We start from the raw sequence: 11,729 nt of genomic DNA on the forward strand, positions 1-11,729 counted from the left end.
AAATGGAGGCACAGTCATAGAGAGGTTAAGTTATTTACTCAAGGTCAAAGAGCATAACCACTTATAAGTGATTAAATGGAAACCTTAGAGCAGTTTTGAACGGTCAGTCCTACTCCTAAGTAGATGCTCTCGTCCACCCTGTCTGTAACAGCTACGGTGGGACTACCTCCCTCCGAAAAGCAAAGCAGCTCCTCTCCCCACCCCTACCTTAGGAAGAAGACCAGCACTGTGTCCTCCCCTCAACTTTGCTGTTTCTGGCCTGTGGAAGGACATTTTACCTCAGGCCCCCAAAAGGCCTGCGTCCTGCAGGGCTAGCCCCTGAACACTGAAGACCACACCAGTGCCCGTGGTTGGGGGGAGCATTGAGTAGAAAAGGAATAAGGGTGACTATGGTGGCCCTCAGGACGAGGGAATAGGCTCTGCTCCTCCCCGGGTTTCTGATCTACACCAGCCCCCTAGGAGGGGTCATGCTTGAAATTGAGTTTTTTGCCAGTCCTGGTGAAGAGAGGAAGAAGAACCAGATTTAAGGTGAGTCAGTAAAACAAAGGATTTGGGGGCTCCTGGACCAGGCTTGCCCGTGTGGGTTCTGAGCTCCTGGAGACTGTGCACTTAGCAATTCTTGAGTCCCTCCTGAGATGAGCCCAGTGCTTTGTCCACAGCAGCCAGTCAATATTTGTGAATACTGGGGCCCAGCATGGGAGCTCAGAGCAGAGGAGCCAGGTCCCCTGACTTGGAATCCCAGCCCTACTCTGCCAGCTTTGTGACTTTAAGCACGCTGCTTAACCTCTCTGAACCTCACCTATAAAGAAGGAGCAGGGCCAAGGGCTTTGCCCTTGGTCTAATGCTCTGCTGCTCCCATTTTGATATTCTTAACTCAATTTTGAACAAGGGGCCCCACATTTTTACTTTGCACTAATTATGTAGCTGGTCCTGAATGGGAGTAATATTATCTACCTCAGAATACTGATGCAAGGATTAAATGAAATAATCGGTCTAAGGTGCTTAGCACATAATGATTGTGCAAGGGAACAACTGCCTATTGTCCTTTGCTTTTAGATTATTCCCCGCGCCGCTGTGTGATAAATGGATGAAATGATCGAATGACTGAGAGAGAGTCTCAGGAGCATGGACAAGCGAAGGTGCTAGGCTGAGGGGGCTGTATGGGAAGTGGGAGCATTTTTGTGCCCCACATTGTGGAGCAGTCATTTCCAGGGTAGCCAGTGATTCAAGCTGTCGTCCAGACCTGGCCGCCACGCCCGGCAAAAAGTCCACTTGGTGAGAGCTGAGGACATGCATTCCAGTCTTTATTACGGGGCGTACTCTCCGCCCCAGTGAAGTCTGCAGCTCCGGGAGCTGCTAAGCGTCCGCGGAAGCTGGGGGCAGAGTCCAGATCTGTCTCTGGGCGGAGTCTCAGCCTTCCTTCCTCCTTCCCGGGGCGGGTCCTGGCATGGAAGCTCCGCCCCAGGGGGCGGGGCCCAGTGTTATCAGCGCAGGGCGGGGGCGGGGCATCGCGCGCACGCGCTGGCGGCCGGGGGCGGGGCCGTTGCTCAAAGGAAAGGGTTGGTATCCGTCAGAGGGGTCTGGTTGAGCGGTCCGGCGGAGCCCGAGGTGGGCAGCAGAGGCTGTGGCAGGCTCCCGGAGGGCGGTGGCGTGAAGGCGCGGGCTTGGGGGAAAACGCTGACCGAGGCAGGGAGGGTCACGCCGGCCGGCACGCTGCTGAGCGGGAGGGGCAGGGAGGCACTGTAGGTCATGGAGCCAAAGGGCGCCCCGATCGGCCCACCGGCCGTCAGGCTCAACGCTGGCGATCCTGTGCGCATCTGGTTCAGAGTCCGCCTGCTTTGATCGCCCCCGCCGAACGGGTTGGTGGGGGATGGAGTGCTGAGACCTGCGGAACAAGGGTGGGTTGGGGGACTTGGAGCGGGCCAAGGGGACATAGTCCGAAGTGGGGAGGGGGGGAGGGGGGCAAGGTAGCAAGATCTGAGGTCTTAGAAACAGGAAAAAAAAGAGCTAAGATTTTAAGGCAGGGGTTGGGCTCTGAAGGGAGAAACAGAGAGAGTAGGGGACCCCAGTGTGGAGACCCAGCAGGGACAAGGGAGTGTCCTACCTGTTAGAAAGGGGTTCCTGGTCTTTACAGCCTGGGGCACCTTGACTAATGAGTCAAGGTTGACCAAGGAGGAGGCTGAGGGGCCCAGGAAGGACTCAGGAGTCCGGCGTGCTGGGGTGTCCCTGCTGGACTGGGCTAGTGCTTCCCCTAGTACATCCAGGTCAAAGGCATCTGGCTCCTTTGTGCCATTTTGCTTGACACTGGGGGTGTGGTCTCCAAACAGGTCCAGCTCTGGAATAGAAATGATAGGGCTTGTTGGTAGGGAGAGTGAATGGTCACTCTGTGAGAGGTAGAAGGCTGAGGCCGGTGCTGGGGGCCCATCTTTCCCCACAGTTGCAGTCATTCCCTGCTTCCTGCTTACCCACAGGACTGCTGGGCTTCCCAGAGGGCAGAGCCTGGGTGCATTCTAGCCCTTCCTTGGTCTCTGTGGATACTGGAGGCTTGGCCAATGGGTCAAAGGTCGAAGAACCATCTAACGCTAGCCAAGGAGAAAAAGGAAGATGAGATGGGCTGGCAGAAAGGGCAAGCACTGGGCTGGCCCCTTTCCAGGCAAGTTGCCCTCCTAGCACAGGATCTGTTGCCCTTTGGCACTGGAGGGAGGGGGGCCCAGAAGTCCTCCAGCCCCTCACCCACACCCTTTGACCCTCTACTTACCAGGTGTGTTGAAGGTCTCTACCAGGTTCCCCCAGGGTTTGGCTCCATTGTTGGGGAGTTTGTGGTGGGGGGAGTTCTGTGCCCAGAAGTCTGTGGTGGGTGGTCCAGCAGGCAGCACTGGGGTCCGGCCCCAGGGCTCAGAGGAGGAGAGCACGGGAGGCAAGTCCCAGGGCTGGCTCTGGGACATGATACTTCCTGAGGGAACTGGAGACCAGGGGTCTGCCGAAGGCCCCCATGATGAGCCACTGGGCTCTGTGTTAGGCCTGAGACCTGAAATGGGGATAGCACAGATGTGACTCCAGGCCACTCAGACCCCCAGGCCAGGGCCTTCCCAGTTACCTACACCAGTTTGGGAGGACAAGGGCCCTTCACACATGGGATGCAGACTCAGGACCACCCAGTGAGCTGAAGCCCATATTCAGCAAGTTCATCCTAGGATTCTGGACCTCCAGGCATGGGCAGCTCAGGCCGCATTCCCAGTCAGGGACAGGCTGGGCCAGGAAACTCAGGGTGACCAGAAGCAACAAGAGAACATTTCTGAGTTTCCCAAAATCTGAGTTCCTTAGAGGTGTCCCCTCCCTCACTCCAACTGCAAGGCACAGAAGAAGCTGAGGCTCAGAGAGGTGAATGATGTGCCTAGTGGCCCTCAGCTGTGGGAAGGAATGCCAGCAAGTGTCTGGGAGGGAAGGGGCTCTCGGGGGCCAGCCTGGGAGCCCTTTGCAGCCCTGCATGCCCACCTGGGATGTCCCATGGGTCAGCAGAGCAGTGTGTGGAGGGCAGGGTTGAAGCTGATGCGAAGATGTCCACCAAGTCGAGGCTGGAGGACTGTTGAGGGGAGAGGCAGCCATGCTCAAGAGAAGGCGGGGCCCAGAGGAAGGGCGGGCCCTGATCTGTCATCCTCCCTCCAGCTCATTCTCCTTTACTCATTCCACAAACATCTATTAATGATCCCTTGCCTCTGTAGAGTGCTTTCCCGTTTATAAAATGTTTCCTCATCCGTTTAGTGTCTGATTTTCCTAACAACCTGAGCTGTGATTAGGGAAGGTTGTTGGGGTGCCCATTTTACAGATGTGCTAGCTTGGGCTAAGAGGGCAATTGCTTAAAGTCACACAGCCAGGGAGAGGGAGAGCTGGGATGGAAGGCAAGCCTGCCTGACCCCTTCCTTGGCTGTCCTGCCCCTCAGCCCATCAGTGGTAAGACACATTTTATGATAAGCCTACTTCCCTTAGTCCATGTCCAAAAGAAATTTGCCACCGTGAACATTGGCTGAAAGAGTACAGAGACATCCCAAGAGTAGCATGAGCAGTTTTGGAGGGTAGCCTTGCTACCAGCAGCTACACATTCTTCCACCATGGACACCATGTGCACGAGCCCAAGATGTTTTCAGTACCATATACCTGAGGCTACTCTCAGTCTTGATCCACAGTATCACATGCTCCTAGAATGTCAGAGTTGGAACTGTCCAACCGGCACACTTGAATGGAGGAAACTGAGGCTAAGACAATGACATGCCCTGAGTTGTAAAGTAAATGGCAGCAAATACAGAATCCAAACCCGGCATCGCACATCAGGATGTTTTGCACCCCAGTTTGCCACCAGCTCAGTCACCAGCCCATGCGGGATGGGACCTCAGTCTGCTACATCTCCTCTACCCTTATTTTCACTGAATAAACATTAAGTGGTGCTTACTATATACCAAGCACTGTTCTACACTCTTTATAAATATTTAACCCAATTCATCTCCCAGCTCTGCTAACCCATGGCCCCGAGACTACTCTACCTGGCTGGTTTTCAGCTTCTCCTCCTCCTCTCTCTCTCCTCTTTCAAGCTCTCTGTCCCAACGACGAGGGGCTCCAGCTCCAGCACCATTGGCCACAGGTGAGTCATCTCCCTGCCAGGACCTCACCTCCTGCAGAAGGCACCAGAGTGAGGAAAGCATGAGCTGCCCGTGCTAGACTTGAGAGGACCTGAGCTAGGGTCAAGAAGAGTGCAGGCTGGGAGGTGCCCTGAGGTCAGGGGCAGCAGGACCACTGCAGGGAGGTGGAAGAGCCTGGTCCACCGCAGGGAGATGGAAGAGCCTGGTTAGTACCCGCGTAGCACCTCACCAGCACCTCCACCAGCACCTCACCAGCACCTCACCAGCGCCTCCACCAGCACCTCACCAGCACTGGCATGGGTGGCTTAGCCCACTACCTTCTCCTGCTCCTGCCGGCTCAGGTGCAGAGCCAGCTGCAGTTGCAAGTCCTCGTCCCTGTGGGAGGTTGGGGGAACCGGCTGCGAGGGAGGAAGAGAGGGGGTGAACTTGGCCCAGAGCTCCTACCTGGGCCAAAAGGCAACATCGCCCTGTGCAGGTAAGAGAAGTGCCCACCCTGAGCGGCTGTGGGCAGCCTGCCCCCAGACAGCAGTGTGAGCGTAGTCTGCTCCCTGCCTGGATCTGGATCTGAGATGCAGTTTAAAAAGAAGAATCATGCTCTTCTGGGACCCTGAGTGCTCCCCAGGCCCTGCTGTGTGAGCCCTGTCAAATCTGCCTGGATCCACAGAGGCAATGGCAGAGAGGAGGCTGTCAGGTAGGCTGTCCCTGGACCCCCACAAGAATAGCTGATGGGGGCAGCATATTTCTGTGTCTCCTAGGAAGGTGTCTGCCATCACACTCACCCCTTCCCCTCCATGAGGTGACAGCAGGCCCATGTGACAAACAGGTACTCCCAACCCACCACACACACACTACCCCTACCACGCCCAGTCAGAGAGGACCCCACTCCCAGGGTAAGGAGTCAGACCCCAGTCCCAGTAACCCAACCCAAGGGACACAGGCCCTGTGCTGTCCTTGGGAGCAGGACTAGGGCTTTGGGGCCCAGAGTAGGGAAGCCCAAGAATCAAAGGTGTGAGGCATCCAGGCACCCATCCCTCCTCCAGTCCCCCTCGCCCCATCCCCCAGGTGCCCCAGGAGGGGCCTCACCTTCTCAGCCTCCTCTCGGCTCATGGCCAAGGCTAGCTGTAGCTGCAGCTCCTCTTCTCCCGATGTCTGGGGCCGGGCCTGCTCCAGGTCTGAGGTGTAGCGGGGGGATGAGGAGGAGGCTGCAACGACCCATCGTGGCTTCCGTAACCATGCAGGTCCTCATGGGCTCCCCTGCCGCCCCCCTCACCAGGAAGCTAAAGCTCAGACAGGGAAACTGAAGGGGAGAGGAGCAACTGCCAGTCTCGGGCCCCAAGGGGTCAAGCAGTATGCTTGGCACTTTCTGCAGGGCCTCCATTTCACCCCAGTAAGATTCCAATCCTTCCTTTACAGAGATGCAACAGCTCTGAGGGGTACCTGGCCAAGGTCCTGCAGCAAGTTGAACCCAGGTCCCCTGATTCAAGTTCCTGGACTCTTTCAGCTGCGCCCCATCCAGCTCAGGGTCAAGTGTAGTGGAAGGGCAAGAGGTTGCACTCAGTCAAGGTCACAGCTCTCCAAGCCCTCAGCACATCGTTAAGGAAGGCCATTCTGAGTGCCCTCAGATCAGGGAAGTGCCCCTCTTCTCGGGGAGGAGAGTGGCGTATGCAGCTGCCCCGATTTTCAAGAGCAGTGCCCTTGAGCTGTGGGTTCAAGAGGAATGCTACTCTGCAGCACCGTGTGCTGCCTGTCTGAGCACAGGGTCGAGGGCACTCCTGGGCTTGGTCTCATTTAATCCTCAAATTGGACAATGGAGACAGATTAGTTTATCCCTACTTTAAGGATGAGGAAACTGAGATTCAGAGAGCTGGTTGGCAGAGATCTCATGGCTTGGAAGGGGCAGAATAAGGACTGAGCCTGTGCTTCTGCCTCCACCCCCCACCAGGCAGGAGTTAACAATAACAAACCTATAATAAATAACATCATTGTTCACATGGACTTGTTGGGCACCTACTGTGTGCGGGCATGTTACCCTCTTTATCTCAGGGAATCTTCAGACATACCTCTAAGTGGGGGATTCTTATCTACAGCTGGGGGTCACAGAGCCAGAGTCAGAACTCGGGAGGCCTCCCTGTCCCCAGCCATGCCCTGGACTCACAGTTGTAGGAGGATGGAGAACCACGTGCACGGCTGAGGCCAAGTTGCCCGCTGCTGATGCCCGTGCCCTCCAGTGCCATGCGCTCCTTGGTCTTGAGGGCATGGGTGCGCTCCTGCCGAAGGCGCTCTTCATCCTTGAGCAGGGCCATCACCTGCTTGACCTTCTCGCGCACGTTCACGCCCTGGTCTTTGCCATCGCGGTCGACGTACTGGAAGTCTTTGAGTGTCTGGATGGTGTAGAGGTTCTCCCGGCACTGGTGGGCCACCCGCTCAGAGCCTGTCTTGAGCAGGTAGTCCAGCAACGTCAGCGCCTTGTACACATGCCGCCAATTTTTGCCACTGTCATTGAGCCGCCGCCACAGCATGCCCATGACCTCGGCAAAGGCCACCGTGTTGAAGGTCAGATCGGCAATCTCGGACATGAGCGAGCTAGGTGGACCCCAGGGGTCATTGCTGGTGGCCTCACGCACCTTGATCTCTGCCTCTGAGTAGTTGTGCACGATGTTCTTCACCTGGCGCCGCAGTGCTGACGTCGTCATGGCCGAGGGCTTGGAGATGGGCGGCCCCCGCCCCAGCCAGAGGTGGAGGGCCAAGGGCCACTGTCCTGAGGTCACGGTCTCCAAGGGTGCGCCACTGTGCTCTCAGCAGGGCAGCTGTGTCCTTGGCTTCCACATGGGTCAGAGGAAGAGAGGGTCTGGAGCTCAGGGATAATGGCCCACCTCACTGGCCCCACTCAGCCAACGACTAAAGTCCCTGCTGCCAGGAACAGCCTTTGGCAGGCACTTATTTTTCTTATTTTACTTATTATTCAGGAAGTACTTTTATCTTTGTGTGCTCATTCATCTTCACAATCACACCTACGAAGATATTATTGTTTTCATTCAAAGATGGGGAACAAGTCAGAGACGAATTAAATGACTTGTCTAAGATCACAGAGCTGGGGAATGCAAAGCCAGGATTAACCCAGGCAGATATGTTCCACAGCCTTTGCCCTTAGTCAGGGACACAAAAGTAAGCCCCAAGGAACTCCTGCTTGCTTTGCTTGTACCTCGCTGACTCTCCTGTTTCTGCTGGGATTGGGCTTAAGACCGATCCTTCCAGCTTCTCCATCCTCACTTTCCTCTTTTTATATCATTTATTTTTGTAGCTTGATTCATTCAACACCAATTTCCTGGGGACTTCTCTGAGCCAGGCACTATGGCAAGCGTAGAGTACAAGTCTTGGCCCACCCACGTCCTGTTGAGAGGGTACAGGCAATCACCGTCCAACATGCGAGTGCCGAGGAGCACAGGAATACTCAAGCTAGGAAAATCAAGAGCGCTTTCCCAGAGAAGGTGATGACTGAGCTGAGATCTGAGATTCAAAGGGAAGAGTGAGGAGGAATGAGGCAGCAAGGCAAGGAAGGAGCATCTGGGGGAGGCTGCCTCCAAAGAGGACCCACTGTACACACTGAAGCCAGAGAGGGGTATGGCATGCCCACAGTCACCATGGCTGGCTTAGCTGGGACTAGCACGTACGTATCAGAAGACAAATGCAGTACTTATTGTCAGCATCACCAGTTTTGTAACTAATTCACCTGGTTGCTTTATTGTCTCAGTCCTACCTTCTCAGCCAAAATGAAATGACCTGAGGGCAAGGTCAGTCTGGGTTTCCCAAACCCCCAAGGCCCTGGGCCCATGACAGACCTCTGATCTCCCAGCTGAGGAAAGATTAGGGCCAGCCCACTGCCCTCCCCACAACCTCAGAACCAGGCCCAAGACAGAGAAAGTTTCTTCTAGGACCCTACCAGAAACCAAAACCCAAATCCCCTCCCCTTGCCACCACTGTTCCTCCGGAATGAGCACACACACACACAATCACCATGACTGGACCTGGCCTCCACCCCCAGGCCCAAGACAGAGAAAGTTTCTTCTAGGACCCTACCAGAAACCAAAACCCAAATCCCCTCCCCTTGCCACCACTGTTCCTCCGGAATGAGCACACACACACACAATCACCATGACTGGACCTGGCCTCCACCCAAACCCTCCAGCACCACCCATGGAGACTGTGCTTCTCAACTCTACCCTGGGACTCAGCAGGAGTTGGAAGGAGCTTCTCGACCCCTGCTCCCCACCCCCACCCCCCAACAAACAACTGTCCCTCCAGCCAGCCTCAAACCACCCCCCCCAACCAACCTCAACTCTCCAGCCAGCCTTGCCAACCTGGGCACCGCTCAAAGTCTTTGGAGTTTTCATCAGGACCAGTTGTGCTCGGGAGAGCCTGGGCCCAAAGCATAGGACCCAAAGCACAGGCAGGACAGAGAGCACTGGCTGAGGATGGGCTTACCTTCAGTCTGCTGTCTTTCTGTCCCAGCGACAGGCCTTCTTTGAGGATGCCCTGGCCAGCGCTCGTTTAATGCCTGCCCTCCCCGTCACTAGTGACTCAGACCTGTCTTTACCTCCCCAACCTGTGGGCTGACAGGTGACAAGAGTCAAGATGAGAAATAATTGTGCCCTAGAGCCCGCCTGAGTACAAGCCTCTCCCAGGGCTGGCCACTGAAACCAGGAGAACCAGTCGGGCATCCTGACTCCACCAGGAGCCCTGGCCCTCCTGCTTGGCCTGGGGTAGTGGGAGGGGACCCTCTGTGTGGGCCCTGCGGGTCTGCTTGAACTTTCCTCCTAGGAGGTGGGAATGGAGGAGCCTTCTCTGCACATCTCTGCCCAAGTGGGGCTAAGGGAGGAATCAGAAATACCAGGAGGCTCCACCCCCACTGAAGTTTGAGGGGAAGCGGTAGGGAGGAAGAGAAGGCAGGGTGAGGCCCAGGGAGCAAGAAGGGGAGGGAGAAGGAGAGGAAGGACCTCAGGAGGGGTGGCTGGGAGGGCTGCCAGCAGTGTTACAAGCAAAGGGTTTTATCGAACACAATATGCCCAGAAATAAAAGGGAGTGAAACAGAAACCCAGCAGCTGATAAGGCGGTGGCAGCAGCAGCGGCAGCAGCCAGGCAGCCTAGTATGGAATTACCGCAGTGACCTTGAGCCAGACCCTGTCAGGTGGAAGGAAGGGCACTGAGAAGCCCAGCGGAGCGGCCAATTCAGAGATGGGGGAGGGTGGGGGAGGCAGGAGGGTACAGAAGGGCCAGCAGGGGGCGGGGCAGGCCACGGGGGCTAGAGCATCTGCTCTCTCCCGTGTCTGGGGTACCAAGAACTTTACAGGCAGACAGGAGCCTGCTCTTCTCAGGCCCCACAGCAGTGGGGGGATCTGTCAGGACTAAGGAAGCAGATGGCATTCCCAGAGAGTGGATCCAGAGAGATGGAAAGAACCCAGATATGTTGAGTCATGTGCATGAGTTTGTCAAAGACTGTGTGCGTCCCCATGGGCCAGCACCCGCTCCTGTCCTCTGCTGAGGCAGCCCCTTCCCACCAGGTCCCGCTTGAGTAGGGCGGGGAGTGGCAGTGCCCTAACCCTTGGTGCAGTGAGTCGGGTGAGTGCTAGCTCTAAGCTTAAGTCAGGCCAAAGGTAGATGTGTCCTGGGGGCACTGGAGTTGGGGTTGGGGGGATGTCCTGAGGCTAGAGCTGCAACAGAGGCTGAGAAGAAGGCGTGGAAGGAGTCTGTGGGGAATGCCACCAAAGATGCTGGTCCCAGGATGGGGAGCCAGCCCCGGGAGGCCCCCTTCCTCGGGAGGGGTGGGGGTGGGGGGCAATGCCTCCAGATTCCTCTGTGACCCTGCCCTCCTCATCCTTCTCCCTCAGACCTGGAAGGGAGATTAAGCCCCCAGCTTTCCATACCAGGCACCACCAGAGCTTACCTCCAATGCAGCTTCCTTTGGCCCCAGCCTCTGGGCCACAGGCAGTCTCTGCAGTGACCCTCCAAGCCTGCGCAGCAGAGGGACGGCACAACCTTGGGAGTATCCCCAGAGCCATCCACCACGGACCCTCGTCCTGAAGACCAACTGTCTCCCAGGAGGTGCAGACCCCTCGGAAGGGTGGCTCAGGCTCCACAGAAGGGGCTACTGCCCTGCCTCCCCGCCTACTTGTTTCCGGACACCTAACCGGCAGGCAGCACTCGGGAGGAAAGTTGCTCAGCTGGCCAGGCAGGTCTGCCTCAGCAGTAACAGGACACAGGAGGAAGCGCAGGGCGTGTTAACCCCTTCCTGCTGACCAGGCAGGCAGCACCTTCAGAGGCGGGAAGCCTGCCTGCCAGGGACAGATCCCGGGCCAATGCTGGGGACTCACCCCCACTCTGCAGTGAGTTAACCCTTCTTCTGCCTCCTCAGGGGAAACTAGGGCTGGGGAGGGGAGGCTCCAACACCCACTGCCCCCCACCCTTCCTCCTCTGGGCCAGGACCACCATCCCCTTTGGTGGGCTGCTGCCTTGTTTGGTTTTCCCTCTGGTCCTTGCGGCCACCCTGAAGGAGGCATCAGGACTTTAGGCACAGCGCCCTGTCTGCATCTCTGACATGGGATCAGGCTCAGAGTGCCCTGCTCTCTCCAAACCTGCCATATCTTGACTGGAGGACGCCTGAGGCCCATGAGGTCCCATCAGAAGCGTCAAATGCAAAACCAAGTGGGTAGGAGACGGTAGCCACTCTTCGTGTCTCCCGTCCCCTGTGCCGCATCAGCATTTAAGTCAATGAGGCCACCATTAGCAAAATTGTTCTTCAAACTCTGGGAGCTGGAGCCCACTCTGCACAGGAAGCCTGGCTCAGACTGATTATTATTGACAGAGAAGAATTTACAGTGCTGAGTCTGAGCTGGAGCTGACAACGTGCTTCTTAGCAAGAGTCATCTCTCATCCATTTCATATTTCTCTGAGCAAGGGAGGGAGCAGAAAGTTAAGAGACTGTTTTTAAAGCAGAAAAAAAGAAAAAAATCTCAAAGAGGCCAGGTGGTTTGACATGAAGAGGGGATATACAGGCTAGAATCCAGAATAACCTCTGGCTGATGACAAAGGGATCTGGCT

The 11,729-nt window shown here is 56.4% G+C and overlaps 1 protein-coding gene and 1 long non-coding RNA gene across 4 annotated transcripts; one reads left to right on the forward strand and one right to left on the reverse strand.

Moving 5' to 3' along the window:
* Positions 1-19: 19 nt before the first annotated feature.
* On the reverse strand, positions 20-8,603 carry EPN3 (epsin 3). 3 transcript variants are annotated; one of them, XM_061391400.1, is made up of 9 exons: positions 6,790-8,603; positions 5,718-5,836; positions 4,952-5,032; positions 4,539-4,664; positions 3,496-3,583; positions 2,759-3,028; positions 2,466-2,582; positions 2,105-2,335; positions 20-1,885 (listed from the first exon to the last, which is right to left on the reverse strand). In XM_061391400.1, exons 1-9 carry the CDS (start codon positions 7,325-7,327, stop codon positions 1,548-1,550), a joined length of 1,908 nt encoding a protein of 635 aa, XP_061247384.1. In that variant the 5' UTR covers positions 7,328-8,603; the 3' UTR covers positions 20-1,547. The 3 variants fall into 3 exon arrangements, with proteins under 3 accessions (XP_061247384.1, XP_061247383.1, XP_061247385.1); XM_061391399.1 differs by having other exon boundaries at positions 4,539-4,667; XM_061391401.1 differs by lacking the exon at positions 4,952-5,032 and having other exon boundaries at positions 4,539-4,667.
* LOC133232226 (uncharacterized) lies at positions 3,583-6,629 on the forward strand. The gene is made up of 2 exons (XR_009731345.1): positions 3,583-4,636; positions 6,048-6,629. It is a non-coding gene; the product is annotated as an uncharacterized LOC133232226 (long non-coding RNA).
* Positions 8,604-11,729: the final 3,126 nt, after the last annotated feature.

Source organism: Bos javanicus, chromosome 19, assembly GCF_032452875.1.
Source record: "Bos javanicus breed banteng chromosome 19, ARS-OSU_banteng_1.0, whole genome shotgun sequence".
Classification (NCBI taxonomy): domain Eukaryota; kingdom Metazoa; phylum Chordata; class Mammalia; order Artiodactyla; family Bovidae; genus Bos; species Bos javanicus.

Excerpts from the sequence above, each read along its gene's own strand:
- EPN3 (XM_061391399.1), bottom strand. The coding sequence starts at position 7,327 with ATGACGACGTCAGCACTGCGGCGCCAGGTGAAGAACATCGTGCACAAC. Across the intron at positions 3,029-3,495 it reads TGACCCATGGGACATCCCAG|GTCTCAGGCCTAACACAGAG; the intron begins GTGGGCATGCAG and ends TCCCCATTTCAG. Across the intron at positions 2,583-2,758 it reads AGAGACCTTCAACACACCTG|CGTTAGATGGTTCTTCGACC; the intron begins GTAAGTAGAGGG and ends CTCCTTGGCTAG.